General features: G+C 41.5%; 1 protein-coding gene across 1 annotated transcript in view; it reads left to right on the forward strand.

Annotated features, from left to right (window-relative positions):
* Nucleotides 1–17,922, forward strand: part of LOC139723253 (uncharacterized) — a 41,709-nt gene extending 23,787 nt beyond the window's left edge. The window contains exon 5 of the mRNA XM_071634511.1: nucleotides 17,657–17,922. Coding sequence (XP_071490612.1) covers nucleotides 17,657–17,782 — 126 coding nt within the window. The 3' untranslated portion in view covers nucleotides 17,783–17,922. The remainder of the gene's footprint in view (nucleotides 1–17,656) is intronic.
* The last annotated feature ends 2,847 nt before the right edge of the window (nucleotides 17,923–20,769 follow it).

Below are 20,769 nucleotides of genomic sequence, written 5' to 3' on the forward strand. Positions count from 1 at the left end.
AGCATGGCCTCCTAGTCTGCTCTCAAGGCCAACATAGTGATTATTTTAGCAACCAGGCTAGGGAAGGGTAAGGAGAGATAAGCCTTTAAGGTTATTCAGGGACTGATCTGGGATTGATATAGCATGGGCAGAAGGCACAACCTGTCTTTTGCACTTTTTTACTCATCCTCTCTGGCCTCCAATGAATGATGTAAAAAGCATAGGCCTATATACATGCATGCATCAAAGCCATCTTATTTTTTCACCTCACCAAATGTTCTCTATGAAATCCCAATGGTAGAACCAATATTGTAGGCCCTAAACGTCAATATTTTTTGTGCGATTAATTTTTTGCACTAAGCAGCTCAGAAACATGTTCACGAGTTCTTCAATTCGAGCTGTGCAATTTTCAACCCATTCATCATGTGCAGAGAAAATGGTGAAGATATTTTTGCGGGGTTTAGAATTCATGCCAGCCAGAAGTAGCGCAAAACACATGAAAATTAATGTACTGCGAAAATGTCTGTGTTTTCAATAGTATGCATATGAAGTGATATGCCCCTACTGTTATGTGATTATTTGCATTGATGTAAACCATCTGTAATTTTACAAAAGTACAATATGAGTAAGCTCATACATCTATTTGCCTAACTGTGTAAATCTTGATTCAAAACCTAACCATGCTGTTTATGGATGTGAAGTCCTTCACCAGTTGGTAACCCATCAAGTACCCAGTGGATTCTTCCCAGAAACTTCTGATTGTTAAGCAGCTAGGAATTGTTCCACTTCCCTTTCAGATCTACAGGTGATGAAGCCTGGTGAAGCCTGGTGAAATTTTTTTTTTTAAATTAGAAGCATGAAAATGTAGCCACATAGATTTGCCGGGTGTACCTCTTGAAATTTGCTTTGCCTGAGGGAAGTATTACTTTTGTAATTTACTTGATTATTCAAACTATTCCAGCGTAACATTACTGAAAGATACCTGAAGCAGTAAAAAGTAACAGAAAAGAGTGTTCCAACCACTGCTTTCATCTCAGACAAATTTGGTAAACATGCAACATTTTCTGATAGTTGCCTTCATTTCACTATGTTCACCTAAGAATTTGCTCCTCCTGCTATTACTGTTCTAATCTAATGATTCTAGTAGTGGTCAGTGCATCCTATTTTGTTGTACTCAGAGTTTGCCACTGACAAGAATTACCTCCCTTGGTAGCTTTCTATCCAAACATGATATAAAGAATATGCAATATGGGAGCGGGATTGAATATCTGTCATCTTTGTTGCAACGTAGCATTCATTGTGAACGTGGAATGCATGTTGGTCATTCTCACACCTAGTCTTCTCACGCTGATATCAAATACTGGTATTGCCTGGTAGTAAGCAGTCAAGTAAAGTAATTATAGCCTCCAGGGCAACTGCTTGAAATCCTGACAGCAAATTGGTTCTTGTTGCTAGGATACATGTAGTCACACCCTTTGCTGATTGTAGGCTACCATTATACTTTGTAGTCTTCAGTGTGATGGGGGTCACTTGCAATGAGTGGCCTTTTTTTGGCTGCTCCCTTTTTTTTCCTCCCTTGTGAGCCTTCGGTAAAGAATCATAGTCCTGGAAATGTCACCTGTGTCGCATTGTGCGTGCACATGTCACATTCAGTACAGTTGGGGGGTCGAGTGTGAACGCACCCCCCAGAGCAGGAAGAGCCCAAACCTTGGCATTAAAGAGAGTGAAATACTGCAGATAGTGGGCAGCGTCAATCACTCCCCTGGGTGCCAGTCATCCTGCCTGCCTCCCCATGCTCTAGCCAGAAATGTTTGGGTACATGCCCAGCGTGTTTCCTCGCGTAATAAATGACAAGATGTCCATATTTTCGACACTGTGTGCAAATTCCATTTTCCCCCCTTTATCCCTCTCTCTCTCCAACTCTATTTGATATGAGTATGTTTTGAGATGGCAGCACCAAAATTTTAAAAATTGATAACTTCTGAATAGAGTTTCCTACTTTCCTCAAACTTTCACTGATGTATTCTATGAATACTGCTGCATTTATTTGATCCACATGTATTTTTTTGGGTTGCATTCCCCCTTTAATTAAGATACCCACAGGCAGCTGATTATTATTTCAGTGCTCCTATGTGTGGGTGTCATTGGAAATTGCTGAGAGGATTCGGATCAAAGTCTTTTTCTTTCTGTCTCTCTTCTCTGTCTCTTTTTTGTGGGTATGAAAAGTAAGCAAATACTTAGGAATTTGTTTTTCCTGGATGACAGGACAGGTCCTCAAGAGGATAGAGATGATCTATTTTGAAGCTCGATGTTTTTGTTGGGGCTTTTTGAGGTCTTTTTTTTTCTTTAGAGCTGCACCTCATGTCAAAGAGTATGATTGCAGGAAATATTAGTTCTGATGACTGGCAGGTGAAAAACAAAGCCTGGGAACGAGTGCGGGTCATGTATTGTTTTCGTATCCATTTTCTGTTGCCTATTGTGACTGACGATGGCACGCACAGGCAAGTCATTAAATGATATTGGCTGTATGTGTGTGATTTCATTTGAGATAATTATGTGCACATAACTAAAGTGCCTTTTCTCCTCTTTCTGAATGTATGCATGAAAACAATGCGACCGTACTGCCTAGCTTATACGTGTAGACCTACATTTTCCCAATGGTTCTTGAAAATGGAGACAGCTTTCGAGAAAGCAAATGCTTGACTCACAGGTGAAATCAACTATTTGCCAAGTGATGCCAGAGTAAGCCACATGATCTGTTTCATGAGCAATTTCTCATATCCCCAAGAAATTTCAGGCGATCAAAATGAAAATCTAAACGACATGCCAAGGTCGTAAGGTACACATGTATGTTGACATCAGTGTAATCTTCTGCATAACTCATGATGTGATTTTTCACATCACTTTATGATTGCAGGGAAACCCCAAAAGTTGATCTTGGAAGAAGTCTTTAAGATGTGAGCAGAGCATCTGTTCAGGAAATTATTGGAGTGCTGCAATTGTGTTCAGTTCTCCCTTTCCCCATCTCATTTGCTGTACACTTGTAGGGCTAATCATTTTTCATTATTCTCTTGTCTATTTTGTGTTTGATTGTGTTGCTGTTATGTTTTTTTGAGAGGAACAGACTTTATAGAAACTTTCGGCCACCACTTAAATGTTAAGTAGTGGTTAATGGTTCATTTCTTCTTGGCCGTGTAAGTTTTTAAAGATAGCACATTGTGTGGCAGTGCATGATCATATGTGATTGTTGTCTGTTTTTGACAAGGATAAAGTGGGGGGGGGGAGGGGTATGGTAATGCTAGAAATTTGTGTCTCATTCAGTGATCAGCAGTCCTGCTAGGCGGTAAGAGTGTAGGAGGTTTCCATGAGGCAACAAGGTGGTGCCAAGTGTAAAGGATGGTCAAGCATCTGTGCAGGACGTACCATAGCTGGCAAAAAAAGATGACCCAGAACAGTGGGTCAAGCTGTCACACAGCATCCTCTAAATTCAGCATGCTTGATGGAGCAGAGCAGTTCAGAAAAAAAAAAGTAAGTGGACAACTACCGACATTTCAACGTCATTGGGATACTAACAGTGGAGGATTATGCGTTAATGTTAATTTCAATCACGAGATGGCAACGTGGTGTTTGTTTTTCGCGCACCCATGCAGAAGGCGCCAAGATTCGGGGAAAGGGCCTCTATTGATCATCATCAGAGAAGGATTTCTTCGTCAAAGCAGCCCACTTCTCCTCTCTCCCTCTCTTTCTCTTTCTCTCTCTCTCTCGCTCGCTCTCCATCTCTCTTATATGCTCCTCTTGCGCTTCAAGCAGCCCTAATCACGTCATATTGTGCAGGCAGCTGCCCCGAGCCGCAGCAGCGCCGCCCGTTCAAGCTGCCAAGCTGCCGGTGGGAAGCAATCTGTGCCACATCCAGAGTGCTGAAATATTTATCAATTTGGCCCGGAATGCCGGGTGGAGATGTGTATAAAACCTGTCAGCTGAAGTATAGACAAAACTTCCAAACATTTCGCGACTCGAGTGCATTACTGTAACAAGATCAACGTTCCATGGCTGGGCACCCGCCCCGCGGTTTGTTGCCCAGAAATCCAAACAGCTTTATTTTTGTTGGGAGATGGGCACCGGGCTGCGAACTATCAGGCCCAACCTGCAATTAATCAGGCCTGACATGTTGACAACAAGATGAGCACCTAATGATATATCCTTCTGCTCGAAAACAACGTGTGACTCCTTCCAAAGATATGTCTAAATCTGCAGAAAGCCCGCGCGCCATCTTCTGAAGGGGGCTGGCTGCCGAGAATGTGGCAGGACGGGGTGGTCCATGCCCTGCAATTATGGCTGAGGGGGGCATGGAAAGTGATTGATGAGGCCAATAATGCTGATAATGTGTGAATTGGTGCATCTCTTCAGGGAGATGAGGACAGTAGCCTCTTCCAGTTCAGCTGTGGATGCCTTTGTGCATACATGTACAAAAGTGTGTGGGATGTGTTTTTCTCCTTTGCATGTGTGCCCTGTGTATGCATGTGTGTGTATGTGTGTGTGTGCAGGGGTGTGTGTGTGTGTGTACTGAAGTGTCTGTATTTTCACGTATAGCTTGAAGCCTCATTGAAATTTGGATGAAAGCAATAAATACATCCATGCGATCTGTTGACACCCATCAACTGGGGACCAACCATAGTTGTTGCATGTATACACTGTGTAAATCTTGACCCCATTGCAGAAAAGACTTCCCCTTTCAACATGTACGTGTATACATGCAGCTGAGTTGTGGTCTCTGTAAATATTGCAAGAGCCCATCAATCCTTGCATTTCTGCCAGTTGCCACGGAAACCACTATTGTCATAAGCTACCTTTATCGTCATACTAAATAATGTCAATTGGCCAATTGAATCACATCAAACTATTCATGTCAGGGTTTAGGGGTCAAAGGTGTGGTATACTAAAAAGTGGCAGACCATGTAGTGTCAAGGTCTCACAGTGGTAGACAACATGACACGCACCTGTGACTGACAGTACAGTAGCCAGTCAGAGTACAGGAATCTGTCACAGATTGCTGTTATCATGGCAAGTGTCATTTTCAGCCAAAGTTTGTAGACATTGTGGAGATAGGATTTGTCAAGGGGGGACGCCCTCTAGGGAGTCATTATCTCCAGCCGCTATGCAATGTGCATTGCTCATAACCAATGGTAAACATTTCACTTTCTTCCAAAATGGCACACATTTTAGAAGATACCTGGTGAGATAAGTAGCACTACACAATGTTTGCGCAGTACAGTGTGTGCACTGCAGCAATGATTTCTTGATACCAAATTTCCTATGCTCTCTTCAAAGCTGTACCAAGGAGTTGGGCGTACACAGTTGCAGCACAATGGGCCATGCATGCTGAGAGAATTTACAAAATGACATATCAATGCACTTGTAGAAGATAGTATCAAACGTTCAGGCATCAGTGCCTTGAGATTCTGTGAGAAAATGATCTGGCAATGGACTTGATTCAGAATTTTCTTTTTATTCAGTTGGAAAAAGGCAAGCATAACTGCACACAGGATTTCAAGGGCATCCGCATCTGGCTAGCTGCCTTGCCGCTATTGACAGAAGTAGAACAACTTGGTATACATTGACCACTTAACTGTATGTTTGATAATTTACCTTGTAGAATGGTGAATTGCATTTCCTTTGATAGTCAGTTGGAAATATTCAATGACACAAGGACGATTTCTGGAATATTCTAAATGTGAGGGGAAAAATTCATCTTTTCCTTTTTCACAGTGATAAAGACACCATTGCAGTTTCTCCCAAGGTTATCTGCAGAAATGTAGCAGTGAAGCCATTCTAGTAGTATTCATGCTCATGCAGAGAAGAGGGAAACTATAATGATCATGCACTCGTGATGTGAAACGATGAAACCCGAGTCTTTCCGTCTCACGCGCAGTGGCTGATTAGCCATGACAAAATATGGATTCAAGAGTTTAAAATGGACATGAAGCCAATCTTTGAATAGTGTGACAATTTGAAATATATCATTTATGCTCTGATATAATGATCATTTTGGCATTTGGGGTCAAGCAGCCACCCCCCCCCCCCCCAAAAAAAAAAAAAAAAAAAGAAGAATCAATCACTAACCTTAACCAATTCTTTGACCAGGCCTGTATTATTCTATTAAAGCAGTGTGAGTGACATTAATAGTCACATACTATCTGTAAAGGTAGTAGTAGAATGTATGGGGTGCCTAGCACCAATTGCAGTGACTCAGCTGGCAAGCATCCGAATAGCATTTGACGCTCCCACTCCCGGCAAAGGCTTGTTTGTGGGCTGTCCCGCAGTAGATTACCCAGTTAATTGATCAATGTTCGTAAAATGATATGCGTGACGTCTGTGATTGAGATGCCTCGATCTGTGGGGAACTCTCTTATGCTCTGCTCCGCATATAGACCGGTGAAGGGTCTGTATGACTTCAAGTTTGGGAAGCTGTGACATAACTGAATGTTGCTTTCATGACACCAGTAATGTCAGTGGTAAAAGGTCACTAGAGCCATTGATCATGTATGAAGGTAACCTGTCCGTCAGAGATGCGTTCATCAACATCATTAGCAATATTGTGTCGTTGCGTTTGTGAATCAATTACTGGTGAGTATCCGCAAGGACGACATTCCATCACCTTAACTGGGTCTTTGAGGGCTATGTACATTTCATGCATGTTTGCCGTGAGATGATGCTTTGTATTATGGGAATGCAAATTTTGTTACAAACTCTGAACATTTCTGTTATTTCTGACCATGCAGTAATTACTGCACCTACACACATCGGAAATGGAAAGCGTACATGATTTCTTCCGCTTTGTAGAAGTCATATAAAAGCCAGAATATGACATCTGTGAAGCTAAGTGTATGGGAATTCCTCGCTCCCAAGTGGTCAGCTAAAATGTGTGTGTGTGTGGGGGGGGGGGGGGTGGAAGTGATATTTGTCATTTGATCTTCGGTTGTGTATTTAAGTGTGTGACAAAGGGGCCTGTCTCCCCTTTTCTGCCAGTGTGTTTTTCCACCGGCATGACACAAAGACAGCCGCAATTCTCTTGTCACAGATATCATATTAGGGCCAATTTCTGCTTCCTTTCACTAATTCTGCCACATGTCCGCACCAGACCAGTCGTGTGGCTCACAGTTTAAAGGGAGAGAAAAAAAAAAGAGAAATGAAAAGGAAGAGAGAAAAAAAATATATGGGCCGCTTTTGTTGAGAAGTGTGACCTGGACTTTGATTCGCCCACTAGGCCAGAGCCTGTTCCTCCGGCAATGCCCAATTGGCTTTTTCTTTATCCCTTATACGTCGCCAGGCTCCCGTCTTTTTTTGTTGGCAAATAAAGCCTCATTTACATACAGGTGGATACATCTTCGCCATGTACTCAATTACTGAGCAGGTACAGAGCTTTCTGTTCAGCCCAATGTGACCCTTGGGAATAGTGGATTTTAAAAATTCTCTTTATTGTTCTTTTTTTTCCCCCACCCAGCTTTCACTCTTTAAAGGGCCGTAATTTAGGGCTTTCCAGAATCTATAAGGCTGCCATTTAAATATCCTTTTGTATGTGTGTGTGTGTGTGTGTGTGTGTGTGCCTGTGTATGTCTCTGTGTGGTTAATATTACTGTGCCAGTTATCTTACATTCTTGAATACGCCCGGGGCATTTGGCCAAACATGAACACACACTGCAGATTGAACTCGGGTCCAACATCGGCATTTCTTTTTGGTGATGAAATATGGATATACTTTGGTAAAGCCAGATAAATGACAAAGCATTTATATGTTTCATTTATGAGTTTGCGCTTCTGTTAGAAGCTTGCCTGTATTCTGTACATGCTGAAGTGCATGCTAAAGTATGCCCTACCGTACATGAAAAATGTCTTTGTTATCAACTGTACACTAAACTTTTTTTTTTTTGTCCCAGGTGTTCTACAGTTTTCCTTTTTCCCTGAGAAAAGCTTTGTTGTGATAGAAACCTTTAATGTAAAACTTGAACGAGTGCAAACGTTAATAAAGAGGTAGCCGTGATATAAAGCTTTGTGCTACATTTCAGTAGTGATGTAATTTTATATCTAGACACATACAGCATGAGCACAATGTAAACAACACCAAGGGCATACATATCACAGGGTGTTCCACAAAATCTCTTTTATACACATTGCTGAACTCAAAGCCCTGGATAGATTTAGTACTAATGTAATTTAAACAAAATTCAACACAAATATTGTATGTTGCAGTGAATCCCAGATTTCAACACTATTAGGGCATTACAGAAAATGAACAATCCAACGAGGAAGTTGTTTCAACATCGCTGCCCTGTGACAGAAGGTAGCTTTGTCTGTTCTGTCGCGTGATGTGTGCATACTTGGACAAGTATGATTTGATGGTCCTTGTTATTGGCAGAGAAATATTGAGAAGTTTTCTTCTCTCGATCCCTCCCTCCCATCTTCCATCCTGTTAATTATGTGGCTGTCCATCGGTGACCTGTCTGTACAGTGTCTGTCTATCTATCTACATTGTATTTGTCTTTCTGATTATCTCATTGGGCTATCTATCTTTCTGTCAATCCGTCTATCTCTCTATCCCCATCACAGGATCTGTTCCATTCCCTTTTCCTGTTTTGAATTTACAAGAGAATTTACTCATTCTTGGTGTGATGGGGGTGTTTTGAAATACTGTATACGCAATATATTTTGCAAGTCGTGAATAGGAACTTCTTGACTATTTCAGAGCGGTTAAAGTCACGATAATGGAATACTGTACTGAATGGAGAAATGTATACGTGTGTGTCACATTCATATCCGGATCAGAGTCGTTATTTTCATGTGTCTTTAATTTCGCAAATAGCACCTGACTCGTGAAGTTCGCGAAAAGAAAAAAAAAATTCTGTTTATACGGTCATATACTGTACAACTGAATTAGTGATTGTGACCCTTTAAAATGATTTCATTTTCGCCAAGGATGGGTGTTACTGGCCTACATTTTGCAGCAAGGCTCTGAAGTGATTTTCTCTCTTTTTTTTAAAATTTTCTTTTTTGCCTTCTTCTGGGTAGTTGAAGATGGTTGTAGTAATCAGATTTGCTGTCTCTTTGTCTATTGGCCTGTTCAGCCCAGGCTCCCCAGCCATTAGGAGCTTTGAGAGAGGGGCCACATGGACATCAAATTGCTTTGTGCTCCTATGAGCGCTGTTTGCCACTCCATCTTATTAGCCTTTTCCTCCCTGCCATCATGGTTTGTCGCTTTTACCGTTCCTTCCCCCTCCCCTCCCCCCCCCCCCCCAACTTTTCCTTTCTTTTCCTCAGTCTTCCTCAGAGGCTTCGGTAAACCTCCTGGTCTTGTATAAATCAATAGTCACAATTGATGCTTGCCCAATGCCAGTGTGAGAAGCAGAAGTGCTAAGCAACTCTTCATTGTACCGAGTACTTTACTGTACGAAGCAGAGCGAGTGTGTAAGTGTGTGCATGTGTGTTTAAAGGAGGGGGGGGGGGGATTCATTTCTCTTTATGCTTTTAAATTGAGTGTGTGTGTGTGTGTGTGTGTGTGTGCGTGTGTGTGTGCTTGCTGTATGTGTGTAAGGGGAGGGATGTGCAGCAATTGAAAAGCAGCTAAAGTGCACTCCTGTGCCCTCAGGCTCACTGGTGGAGGGTGCCTTTAATCTCCCTCGTCCCTCGATTATCCCATGGGGGGAGCTGCATGCAAGCAGAAAGCACTGCAGAGATAAAGAAGTAAACATTATGCCCAGGGCCATAATTATTGATAGTGCATCATGAGCAAGGGCTCACGTACTCATCCACTGCTAGCTAGTGTATGAGTGTGTGTTTGTATGCATGTGTGTGTGTGTGTGCGTGTGTTCACAATTCTTCCATTTCCTGTATATATGACTCCTTTCTCAACCCAGGCACATTAAAAGTAATAGCCAAATAAAACTTGGCAGTTGATGAAGTAGTGTCTTTTCCTGTCATCCTTAGGCTGTTTAAACCACTGTGCTTTTCAGTGCGAAATGGTTTGCAGTGAAGTCAGCTGTATGTTCTCATACACACTGCATGTTTGTTTGTGTGTGTGTATGTATGAGTTTGTGTACATAGTCATAGTGTGTCCCTATGTTACAGTGTGGGTCAATTCTTTTTGTGCTTTATATGGTATTCCATATATGCACTATATAGGCTTTCAGCCATTCACATATTGTTGCACCATGGATTATTATCTACATCTTGCCATTCAAGTCATACTCTGATTGGGCCTAAAACTTTAATTGTGACAAAATGACCTTCTCCCCCCCCCCCAAAAAAAAAAAGGAAAAAAAAAAGAAGAAGACATATGAATCATTAACAACTCCTCAAAAATAATAATACCAAGAAATGAAAGAGAAAGGGCAGGTACAGTGGAGCAGAATTTTCAACAGGCATCACACTGTAGGGCCTACCCACGAAGGCTAGTATGTTAACCCTTTGAAGACTAGTCCCTCTTATATTCAGATAGGTGTCTATGGGAAATATGTGTTGTAGCAAAGTCTGCTAGTCCTCAACAGGTTAAATGCATTCATTTCCATTAATACTATGAGCCACTAACTGGCCTCCAAGGGATTATGTCGTACTGTTACGCCCGTGACTGCATTATTATGCTTTAAGCCACCCTAGGTTAAACATAGCAGGTAACTGCCACACTGGTACTTCCTGTACTTACTGTATTCTTTGCCAATTTTGTATTTGCTTGAAAGATTCAGTCATTTTAGTTTGAGTTTTGTGACCTTTTTTTTTGGGGGGGGGGATGAGGAACAACTATAAGCCACCACAAACACTTTTCATTCTTCTCGTCTCATCTTTTTTCAATGTTTCCACTGAAAAAAAGGAAAGAAAAAGCTGTATGTGGGTCACATGGCAAGCATTTCCGTACGTACAAAATGAATCCTGGATTTAATTCTTAGCAGCATTGATCATAAACACGTATGATTTGATGTAGTGCCCCTCTTTATTGTGGCATCTAGATTATGGCATCTTAAAATGTACAAAAGGCAGGTAGAATGGGCAAGGGTGCTGTGACATGGCAGCGCATTGTGTTGTGGCTGGGTAGGGGATCAGTGGGTGCCCTGACAACTTGCTTTACAATTGGCACATCCTGGCCTTTGTCCTCCAAAATAAAGGAGACCATCACTGACAGAACTAGTCTTTCTTTCAGGTGTTGGATGCTGCCCTTCCCTCGAAGAAGTGCCTGCCTGTTTCTGCTATTTACAGTATTCTTGACTTGGTGCCTGAAAAGGAGGTTGCATTCCACTACTAGAAGATATGAGGTGGTCTGTCTGTATTCTGTTTTCCTTTTGAGCATAGATTAAATTAACAATTTTCAGTCTGTATGTAAACTTTTGCTGTTGCCTCGACAGGAGGCTATCCATATGAATTGCTGAAGTGAAAGCTTGGTCAACTTTAAAAGAACTAACTTTTGTGCTGCACGCAATGATTGATCAGAGCAAAACATATCAATGAAAGACATGCGTTGGTTGAGATAGAGGTGAATCGGTGAGGCAGATTTAGATAATTTCCCAGGAAGTTAGATTTACAGCATGACTCGGACAGATCGTATGAAACTAGGCCACGCAAAGATACATTGACCAGCATCCTTGAAACACATTCTAAAGCAAACACACAAACACAGACCTGTATGCACTATGAAGTCACATCTCAGATGCAATTTACACAAGCATAAGGCTTATAATACAAAGAAGCAGAAACCCTTGTACACACGTATACACAGATGCACACAGAAGCAAGCATACAAGTCTGTGTGTATTCTCTTGTACACACAGACACCCACACAGACATACTGTATGTAATAGCCCTTTATCAATTATCATTTTCCCTTACCCCCCCCCCCCCCCCACCCCCATACATATACACACACTCCTACTACCACTCTCATCTCCTTGATAAACTGGCAACACCTTGGCACAGAGCTATCTCCCAGGTCCCAATTCCTATCCCCGCTACATTCTCTTCTTGGCAGCCTGGCAGCAGCCCAGGGATAGTGGCTAATCCTAGCAACCTATTTTCATTGTGCTCTTCTCTGGGTGCCATTATGTGTGTATGTATGTATGTGTGTAAGTGTGTATTTCTGTATGTGTGTAGGTTTATGTGCATTTGAGTGCATATATGTGTGTGTGTGTGTGTGTGTGTGTGTGTGTGTACACTGTGGTGATTGAGTGGCAAGTGTGGAAGCAACAGCTTGAATGAATGGTCAGCTGCCAGAATTGTAGTGAGTGTGTGTGTGTGTAGGGGGGGTTTACAGTAGGCCCTTTTTTTTTTAGTTGTTATGAAGTGCATAGCAAATATTTCACTCGCGATACCCGAATCTTGTCATTATGCGAAGCAGAGCAGAGCTCTCTCCCTTCGTGCTGTTTCGTGCGAGTGAATGCTAACACTGCTTCCTGCATGCAATTAAAATCCCTTTGATGTTTGTTATCAGTTTTGATTGCCAGTTTCAACAGCCTCGCACACAGTGCAAGTATGTCAGGAAGAAGGAACAATACCCTTGCAATGCTATAGTACTTCAAAGATATGTGTACCGTGTACATTTTGAAACATTCAACCTGCTAGCTTTACATTCTGTGGTATTATGTAGCAATATGATTACAGTGACATGTATTGAGGGAACTTTTTTTTTTCTCATCAGTGTTAAGGCATTTCATTGTCATGTGTATAACAATTTAGCATGAAAAAGTTCATTGATGATAAAAGGTACCATACAGCCTTATATCCATGACAATGTTCATCTTTAAGAAATTTGTATTATGTGCAAATTTATGAGGTTTCCGGGCGAAATCTATCCCATTTATAGATATTGCATAAAAAAGATTGCAGTAGTAGCATGTCGTATACCAATTTAATTTGACTGACGTTTGGTGATAGCATGATTATAATGTCAGTGAGTATGAGGAAGGGGGAAGAGGGGAGATGGATATGGGGGTGGGATAAGGGGGAGGGGAGGTGAAGTGGGTGGGATAAGGGGAGAGGGGAGAGGGGGAGGAGTAATGCGGTGAATGGAGGAGGGAGAGAGATGAAGGAGGAAGGATAAGGGATGAGGGAGGTTTAGAGGTGAAGAAGGAGAGTAAGGGACGAGGGAAAGGTATGAGGAAGGGATTTAGAGGGGTACAAAAAATCAATGCTTCATTCAAAGAAAAAAGCTCTTGTGAACAGAAAGAATACTTGTGGGTTTATAAACCATGATTTTACCTTTATCTTTGTCACAGTTTCTTCACATGGGGCAGTTCTCCTCAAAAAAACCTTGACAGTTTTGCCCACAATATTTTTTTAGTATTGTGTGTGGGCCCCTTCTTGTATCCACAAACCATTAAATACCAGGTAATAGACAAAACATGATACATCATGTTATTGCCAACAGACCAACTTACTGGTACTTCCCCAGATCCAATAACTGAAACATATGCGATTGTCCGTACAGCATCCGCTTTTTATTTTATTATTATCATTATTTTTTTTTTTTGGTCTGATTTACAAGCTGGAAATAGGCAGCAAATCATGACCACTCGTGGTAGTATGTTTGTGGCTGAGGTGCTTTTAAAAGGTGCATTGTACTTTCCCCAAACCTTTCTACACAAAAGCGTTTGTTAAATTTTTTTTTTTTCAGTTTGTACAACATTTTTTTTTGTCTTCTTCAAAACAACAGGATGGAGACTAATTCCTTGCTTGGTGGCTGTGTATATTTGGGCACAATCCAGAGGTTAATGTGTATACTAGGCACAGTACGAGAAAGCAAAATACTGTGTTCTGTGTCAGTGTGTTTGCCAAGGACTTGGGGAAGATCATTGCCTTGAAATTAGTTGCCATGATAAACCAAGAGACTGGCTTTGACTCCACCTCAAGCACGCGGCAAAGTTTCAGCACCGGAAACATGGGTGCTTAAAGTTGTGAGATCAGGTTGCCATATTGTTTTGCAATGTTCCATTAAAAAAAAGGAAATATCTTTTAAGTTGTACTTATGCCATTTCTGTGAAAAAAAACCCCAACAGTTTCCTGAGATGACAATGTTTCAGAGTTTTGGGGCAAAATGAAATAGAAATGATTAGGAGGTTCATTTGAGAAAAAACTTCAGTATTTTTGTATGAGAGTGTTTTCCCTTCCCACATGAACAAAGATTTGAGTAGCCTGTGAATATCACCATTGTATCATGCATCTTCTTTTTCCATCCTTTGTATTTTGTCGGGGTAAGAATAAAAATGTTAGGAAATATCACTTATTCTTGCAGTGGATTATAGCATAATTGCGTTTTACTCCTGTAGACGATTTTTGGACTGTACACGCATTCGATGCATAAAGAATGGTCTGACGCCATTGTTTTCCTGGTTGGTTTGGCATATCAGAACACTATTATGTTCATACCATTGCCCTATTGTTGGAAAAGGTGAAAGAAAAGGGGGGGGGGGCGTAGAGAAGAGATCTGTTATGTATTCATTATCGTGAGTGGGGCCATATGCCGATGATGACATCAAGTGGTAATGTGATACGAGCAGACCTTTTCACAGGGATTGAATTTTGTCCGCTGGGCAGAGGATGCAAACGGCCTCATTCTGGTTTCCATTTGCAATTCAGGACGTGGACAGGGCAGGGAATCGCCTATTGTCTTGCGCCTGCCCGAGAGTGTCGTTTCGGCACTACGTATAGGCCTGACGTAGCTGTACAGTTTTTTTGTAGTAGTTTACAGGCAGTGCAGAATCGTGAGTGTTCACAGCTTTCTTCCCCCCACCCCCTTGCTGCCTGCCTCAAACGTGGAACATAACAAAGTAGAAATTGAAACAAAATGAGAGGGCCGGAAAACATTGTCACATTAAATTTGATGTGTTTGTTAGCTGATACCCAATCATGTGCCACACTCTCATTAATATTAGTTTCTATTCTGAAGACAAAGGAAATAAGTGAACCTTCATTGTCTAGATGGAGAGCCAATTTTAATCAAAATTGATAACTCTGATAATCAGATTTTTTTTTTTCATTTAGGGGCTTACATATCTGACAAAAAAATGATAAGAAGAATAGATTTTTTTTTTTTTAATTTTCACTTGAAAATAGTTACTATTGATGGTTCAAAATTAGGACTTCTTTTTCAAACAAGTGCCAGTAGGGCCAATATTTAAGTGTAGGACTCTGTTTGTGAGAGGGAAAGAAAGATCATAAGTCACTGTATATCATATTCCGATGTAGCCATAATGGATGGAGATGATTGCTGCCCTGGTTGTCAACTGTTGTTGAGATACTTAGCATGTCAGCTCGACCATTCTCACTCTTGCAGTGGGAATACTTGCGAAAAGTGTAATTTTTGCCTGTTGAGGCAAATTGCCTGGACTGCATGGATGTCTCAGATTTTCTTCCCTGTCTGCCTTCGAACAATCTGAGGGAGAAGTTGCAATTGAGCAAATTGAGGTATATCATTTCAAGAGTTGCAAGAGCCGTATGTGTCCCTTTAACTCTTAACGTGCCATGGTCGCCGAACGGCGACCTTAGTCCTGACGTGCCATGGTCGCCGATCGGCGACTAAGAAGAGCGAGAAAAGCATTGATCATTTAAGTTATTGTGGTACCGTAATGTGTTACACCAAGAAACTGCCAATGATATGTACTGGTAGCTGATTAGTATAACCATCGTTTCCACTGAAAATATGACCATGTTTACATTGGAAATTTTTGAGTAAATACATGATTTTTCAGCTAGATGTACTTTTTTCGCGTCGGGAAAATCCGCAGTGAGCGCACCCTCCGCAAGATGTGTATGGACCAAAAGTCTCATTGGTAAACCACGCGTGTGTATGCTATTGAATCAGCATGTATTGTCTATGCGGTTCCACTCGCATTGTTCCACTTGGATGCTGTCCTGCGGGAAGCTGCTTTGATTTTGTCCCTGAAAGAGGGTCAGCTTTCGTTCATCGGTCAAGTCTTTCATCCTTTTGTTTTGGTAAACGTCACTAATCGTCCCCCACGCTAGCATAGGAATTACGCGCGGACAAAGGCTAGCCGATTTCAATAGAATATGCCCGCCCCCGGTCCGCTTAGACAAAAGGAGGATTAGTAGGTTCTTCCTTCTCAAGTGGACAAAAGACACTCTTCCAGGGCCAGGGACATTACTTCAGTTGCAAATACAGGATCTGGGACTAAAGAAGTCACATTTGGGAATGAATTACTGAGGCAGAAAGAGAAATTGCTAAGACAAAATAAACTGCTAGTATCTTTGGAATCATACAATTCTAGAAGGCAATTTTGTTATCATTTGAAAGAGGAGATGTTGCTCTAAAACTTTCTCACAGAGTCAAGGGAGCGTTCTATTGAAGAAAAACCGCGACTGACTCTTTTTTTCCATACTACACAAAAATTTCTAATAATTTTTTTTGATGTATCAATTATTTCTGCAATATTTCAGGTTCAGATAGAAATTATGGCAAACTGACTACATGACATGAAAGAACAAACATTTTTTGATATATGTTGTGTAGAACTCACTTCAAAACAGTCAATAGTTTCAGAGATATGGCGGTTTTAAATTTCATTGTCGGTCCAATTTCGAAACGTTCTGGCTTTAGGTAAAAACCTCTGGCACGTTAGGGGTTTTGGGCCTGGCACATTAAGAGTTAAACCTAAAACTATATTCTATTCCTGGGTGCAGATTGTCATATACTTTTACTGGGATTCACCTTCCTGTGTCTGTTATTTAATCAGAGGGCCCCCAGTGGATAGCACGTAGTCCAAACAGGTTCACTTGCTCGTTCAAGAGCCAATGAGAGCGGGGTTGGAGGTAGGGCGAGTGCAACGAAAGTAACACTGACCTTGTTCAACCTGAGGATTGTATACCTGCAGTTCCTGTGATGACCCTCCAGGGATGTAAATGGAGAAGAAGTTTGTGGCAGTTTGAAGGGTGAACAGCCTTACACTGACATCCCCGCGTTCCCCTCGTCAAATTTTGTCGCTGGACTGATTGCTGTATTGAGAAGTTTTAAAGAGTGCAATTGATAACAACAAAATGCGAATGAAGACTTTAATGAAAGATGCACAGATCTTTATCATCATTATAGTCCTGAATATACTCTACTCTCCATACATGTGTGTCAATGCACATTCGGTGTGTGTGCATGACAGACAATTTGAATACACTATAGTGGTGTTGGTAGAGCCGTATAAAGCCTGTGATTTTCATTCTTTTCTTCTTTTTTTTCTTTTTTTTTTTGGGGGGGGGGGTACATTTGTATGAATGTGCCTTTATCTTCACACAACTCGCATACCATGTCCTTGCTATGACAGGAAGTATGCATCCGGTACAGTAAGCATGTTTCCATTTGAAAATCACATTGTCTGCATATAACTGTTTGGATATTTTTATGTCTTTTTGGTTAATTTGTCCAAACATGTTTGAACCTGATCATCAATGAAAGACATGAGCATCATTCCAAGGTAGCACTTTATATGCTACCAGTACCATATTCATATGTAGCATTTTGTTTCTGTATATATGATGTCGTCCCTGGGGTGACAAGACCTTGTATCTCAATGGATATGTATTGAAAATCCTCCCATATCAAGTTATAATATCAAAAATACTGATTTTGATTTTGTAAGTTTTGAGTTGTGTCTGACCATTTCAATATTTTTCCTATTTCACTTTCCACATTGTGCAGAGCATCGCGCTGAACAACAACCGAGGTCCCCCGCGGCTCCTGAGCGATCCCACCATCTGCTCCTTCAGGTCCATCAGCATCAACCCGATGACGCCAGTGGAGGATCCCTCGCTGGCCGCATACTGAGGCCTGGCTGCTGGCTCCGGCCCTGGTCCCTGGAAGGAGGAGCTATCCGCCGTGTCTCCCGTGGTCCTTTGATGTGAACACCAAGTTCTCGCTAAAGCCAGGTGGAGCTCCCATCCCACTCCGTTGCATCGGACGCATGAAGAGACATAGTGGTGCTGCTATTTCCAGGTGGCGCGGTACAGAGGGCATCCTCGGTGTGGCTGCATTGCGAATATGCGTGCATGAGATGTGGTCGCCTCTTATGTCACTCGCGAGCGCTGTGGTCGACGACGCATCGCAGCAACTACGAGACGCAGTTGACCTTTTCAACTACCTCTTTTTTTGTCGTAACAGGAGAATCTTTTTACAATGTACTCTGGAATGATGCACCTGTATTGTGGCGAAAGCAACAGCCGCATATTTCAAAATGTGGCTTGTGTATTTGATTGCTTTGTGGTTTTATTTTTTTCCTCTTCTTCGTCTTGACTATGATTTACAGAGCTTTCATCGAGAGAGTCTCTCTCAGGTATATCTGAGTGATATTGGTAGTTCTTCCATCAGACCTCTAATCATTTATTGACAATCGGGTTCATGTCATTGTGTAGATTGTGTCACGTCTTCATTCAGAGCACTCCTGAGTAGCGCCCCTCCTCCTCTCCCCTCCCCCCTTTGGAATATCCTAGATCTTGACTCATTTGCTTGACCTCTGTCCCTAACCCCCTGCTCCCACCAACCCACCCCCACCACCCATCTCCTGAAAATCCTTCCCTATTTTCTTTTCCCTTTGTAATGGGAGAGGGTAAATTGATGCCAACATCCTGAAGGAGACAGATTAGATGCACAACCGAGATGGTACAATCCTTTGCCATGCTAAGCCTGTTCTTCAGATGGACAGGGATCAGAGAGATAGAAAGAACGAAAAACAGGAAGAGAGATGGTGGGAACGAGCAAGAAAGGGGGAGAGAGAGAGAGACCGAACTGGTTTCCGAGGGGATTCGTGAAATGCAATCTGGAATGTCCTTTCTGTCCTGGGAAGTACAAGGAATTTTTGTTTGGATTGAAGGGTAACGACCAACGTTTCTCGGGCCCGATAAATCATTGCAAATCCTGGCCAAAACCTGGGCAGTAGAACAAAGCAAATTGGAAATACAATCTATACTCCTCTATGGTCCTTTGTAGCCAGCAATCATACATATTTCGTAAAATGATATCATATGCACATTTCTTGAATGCAAACGTGTATCCCGAACTAGTGAAAATGTAAAAGGCTAATAGAGCCCAGACACCATACATTACATCTGTCCACACATGCTCGCATGTCACTACTTCTTGGAGGGACAAAATTGCAAAAGTGATGATTTTCATATTTTTTATCTGTTGCAAAATATGATGCAAGGCTTTCTTAAGAGACCAAGTAGGACTCAGGTTTGCCTAGAATGGGTGCTCCAAGTTTCTACCAACTTAACTCTTTTAACATTCATCAGAAGGCATTCCACTGTGATTGAGCAAGCGCAAGTTGATGGCATGGACTGGTTAAATGCAGGGGAATGTAGAAAGATTGGGTAATGTCGGACAAGAAATGATGAAAGTGTCAGCAGATTTGGAAAGGAAAATGATCCTGAAAAGAATCCCCAAAGTAATCTCCAAAGAATCCCTAAAGACCTACGTGTATAATGTGCAAAATTTGGTTTTTGTTGCCCATGTTGACCTGTAAAATAGTTTTGAGATATTTCCCAAATTTCCGAGACGGCCTCTCTAGTCACACCAATCTCCATGGCTGTGCTTGGGTCCTGTACACATCATGACTGATGCAGGAAATGTGCTATCTAGAGCAAAACCAAATCTGTGGCAGAAAGGATGTTTGCATCTGGTCCTGTGTTGTAGAAGTTGTGATTAAAATCGATTTAAAATATCGTAAAACTTGGGATTGATTTCAACTTGCATTTATAGCAAATATCCATCAAAATATTAAAATCAAACTCAAATTGTGATCAATCTGTATGAATTGCACTAATTTTATAACTCTGACCCAAAATTAAACCTAACTTTGGTATCTTCATATTTCAAATCTGAATTCCCAGTGACCCTGAAATTACCCCAGTGGTAAAGAGTCATATCTCCATTGATAATACCCTGTTCATAAGTTTGATGTAAACAATGACCTCTTACTTGCAAATTCCATGGTAACCTAACATTTGTGATTGATTTTTAACTTTTTGTTACTGATTTAGAATTAACCCCAACTTTTGACAGATCTGCAATCAATTCAGTCCTAAGAGTTGTAATCAGTATCAATCACAACTTTTGTATATGATGGATCTGAAATCAGTCGCAAAGTTGTGATTGATTAAGGGGTGGATCGCAACTTTTTATAAAGTGAGTGGGGTAATGTCTGTTTGATGCAATCATCAAAGATATGAGAAATACCGACAACCAGAAAGGTGGCAGGGAGTGTCGGAATGTGAGACCTGTTGAAGGGCGAAACATTGATGGGGCACGGTGTGGTGTGTGAAGGCTGGAATGAGGCATGCTTCCTGTGTAGATGTGGAATGATGGGAACATTCTCTTGGATTTCAAAGTCTACAACACCCACTTCCAAGGAGCACACAAAGCACACATTATTTATGCTGACTACTTCACAGTTGTATGGAAAGGCAGAGCATTGCATTCTGCCAAGGTTGGATAACTTATGTATACGTATGAGTGTCAGCATAATCCTAGCGTAACACAGCTCACAGGCACATTTGCTGGTTTGTTTTTTTGTTTTCTCTCAGAGGCAATGGCGGTAATGGTCTCAGGAGACTCCAACCAAGTCCTTGTTGATTATATTTGGGTGTCTTTCTATCACTTCACATATCATATTCATAGCATCAAATCATACTTGGAATTACAGTGTGAGAAACTGCACCCCACCATTCTGTATTCGCCCCTTTGTTTGTAGAAACTTTTACACTGAATTGAGTTCTTTGTTAATTCGCTCTGTTTATTTGGCTGCTTTTCCCATACCC

This window comes from Diadema antillarum, unplaced genomic scaffold, assembly GCF_040938485.1.
Source record: "Diadema antillarum isolate AM-2024a unplaced genomic scaffold, OU_Dant_1.0 scf00000183, whole genome shotgun sequence".
Classification (NCBI taxonomy): Eukaryota; Metazoa; Echinodermata; class Echinoidea; order Diadematoida; family Diadematidae; genus Diadema; species Diadema antillarum.